Raw genomic sequence first — 1,956 nt, forward strand, 5'->3', positions numbered from 1 at the left:
CCCAATAATTTGCAAAGTCCAATAAAAAATATAGCTACGAAACCTTTGCAAAATACTATCCCTGAGACTTAATCATGGATAGAACTTCTGTAAGCCTTTTTCAAGTCGGGTCCCTGAAAAAACCCATTGTACGCACTCTTGATGTCGTCTCTACACCGCAACAAATGTAGTTTTTTATAATTTTGTTTTAATTATGGAAAATTGTATCTTAAAATATTTAACAAAATCTGTAGATTTATAAACAAATTATTGCAAATATTGACAGCCTCGATTAAATTAATTAGCATTTCGTCTTTTAAAAAGTTTGTTTTTTTTATTTAATTATTTAAATTCTAATAAATAAATTTCTTTTTTAAGAAACTACAAAATTTTGTAAATTTTTAATAAAGAAAACAATTCAATATCAAACTGTTAGAGAAAATAAAAAGAGGAACAAATAATCTAATTGAATTCATATTGAATTTTATTCAAACAAACCAAAATTTGGTTTACAACTACATTTTTCACCTTTGTATTTTATTAAAATGACATCATTTTATGGTTAATTTTTACAAATTCATTCGAATTATAACAAATACAGGAATTTATCGACATACTTCTGTTGATATTCTTTAAAACATGAATATATCTAAAAAACTCTTAAAGCTAATGTTTATAAATATGTTTTAATTCCTAATCGTTTTGGACAGATTTATTTTGTATTTACACATGTCGTATACTACCGATACCGCATACAGTTACAAGAATCAGTGTAAATTGGCTGGAATCATGAATATTTAAAAATTAGCACAAGAACAATCAATACTGTGTCAAATATATATATGTATATAATATGTATATATATCAAACTTTCAGAACTGTTATTGATATACATACAATTCTAATAATTTAAAAACTATCTAATTAAGCATTATTAATAATATTTCTCTATGAAGTTAGAAAAAGACATTACATGACAAATTTATCCAAGATTATCGCATGCAAATATTGTTTTTTTTCTTTTTTTAGAGTGGTCGACGGATATTAATGAAGGCGCTATCGTTTACAATCATTATCAGATAACAAAATTTCATTCTGATTAGTGTTATGTAACATTTTAAATGCTACAGTTTAAAATTAAATAACAATAATTGTGCATTAAACTAAAAGAAATGATGAAATTATTTTAAAAGTAAAATCTATTTGGCATTTTCGTGATCTCTTCTTCGTATCATAGCAAAATGAGTAAATTGTAATTTACCGTTCTTCTTATTACCTCTTTCCAATATTCCAGTCATACTATAACCCATACGAAAATCATTAGTGGAAACGTGAGATGTCAAATACATTTTGCAATCTGGTTCATCACTCTTTTTAAACTTTCCTTTGATATACATAGTTCCTTTACCAAGATCTGTAATCTTACCCCATGTAGCGTGTCTTCTAGTACCGCTAACTTCTGTAATCTTGCAGATACTCCTACTCCACCACGGTCGTTTAACAATCCAATAAGCCGAAGGAGCATTACGAGCCCAACCTTCATCAGGGAACAACATTATCTTGTTTGGAGAACCTTCATGATTTAAAATTTTCCTGCAACACTTGCCGTAGTTTTCGTAGTAAAATAATTGCACCATGACTAGTTGAAATCAATAATATCATCAAGGAGAGTCGTACATAGCCCGATTCTTTCACTAAAAACGTAATATATAAGCGTTAAAATGGATAAGATACGAAATGCTTCTGTGTCACATTTCCTCCATCTTCTGTATCGGATCGTTCCAAATAAGCAAAGACGTGCGCTTGCGTCGAATTTCCATCACGTGTAAAGCGGAATTACGTTTCCACTTCGGATTATCCGATCGATCGATGTTATATTTCCCTTTCCAACTTGCTATTCTTATCTTTCTCCTATCTTTACTAAATAAAATAAAATATAGCAATATTAATACTTCATACTTAACTTGTGTAATAAAT

The 1,956-nt window shown here is 28.5% G+C and overlaps 1 protein-coding gene across 1 annotated transcript; it reads right to left on the reverse strand.

The window, feature by feature from the left end:
- Positions 1-510: 510 nt before the first annotated feature.
- On the reverse strand, positions 511-1,755 carry LOC136973461 (uncharacterized). The gene has a single exon (XM_067268194.1). The coding sequence runs from the start codon at positions 1,614-1,616 to the stop codon at positions 1,179-1,181; it is 438 nt and encodes a 145-aa protein (XP_067124295.1). The 5' UTR covers positions 1,617-1,755; the 3' UTR covers positions 511-1,178.
- Positions 1,756-1,956: the final 201 nt, after the last annotated feature.

The sequence above is a fragment of the Centruroides vittatus genome, unplaced genomic scaffold (genome assembly GCF_030686945.1).
Source record: "Centruroides vittatus isolate TY-2023 unplaced genomic scaffold, ASM3068694v2 contig_3175, whole genome shotgun sequence".
NCBI lineage: Eukaryota > Metazoa > Arthropoda > Arachnida > Scorpiones > Buthidae > Centruroides > Centruroides vittatus.

What these genes read in the sequence shown, in the direction of transcription:
- LOC136973461 (XM_067268194.1), bottom strand. Translation starts at nt 1,616, where the DNA reads ATGGTGCAATTATTTTACTACGAAAACTACGGCAAGTGTTGCAGGAAA.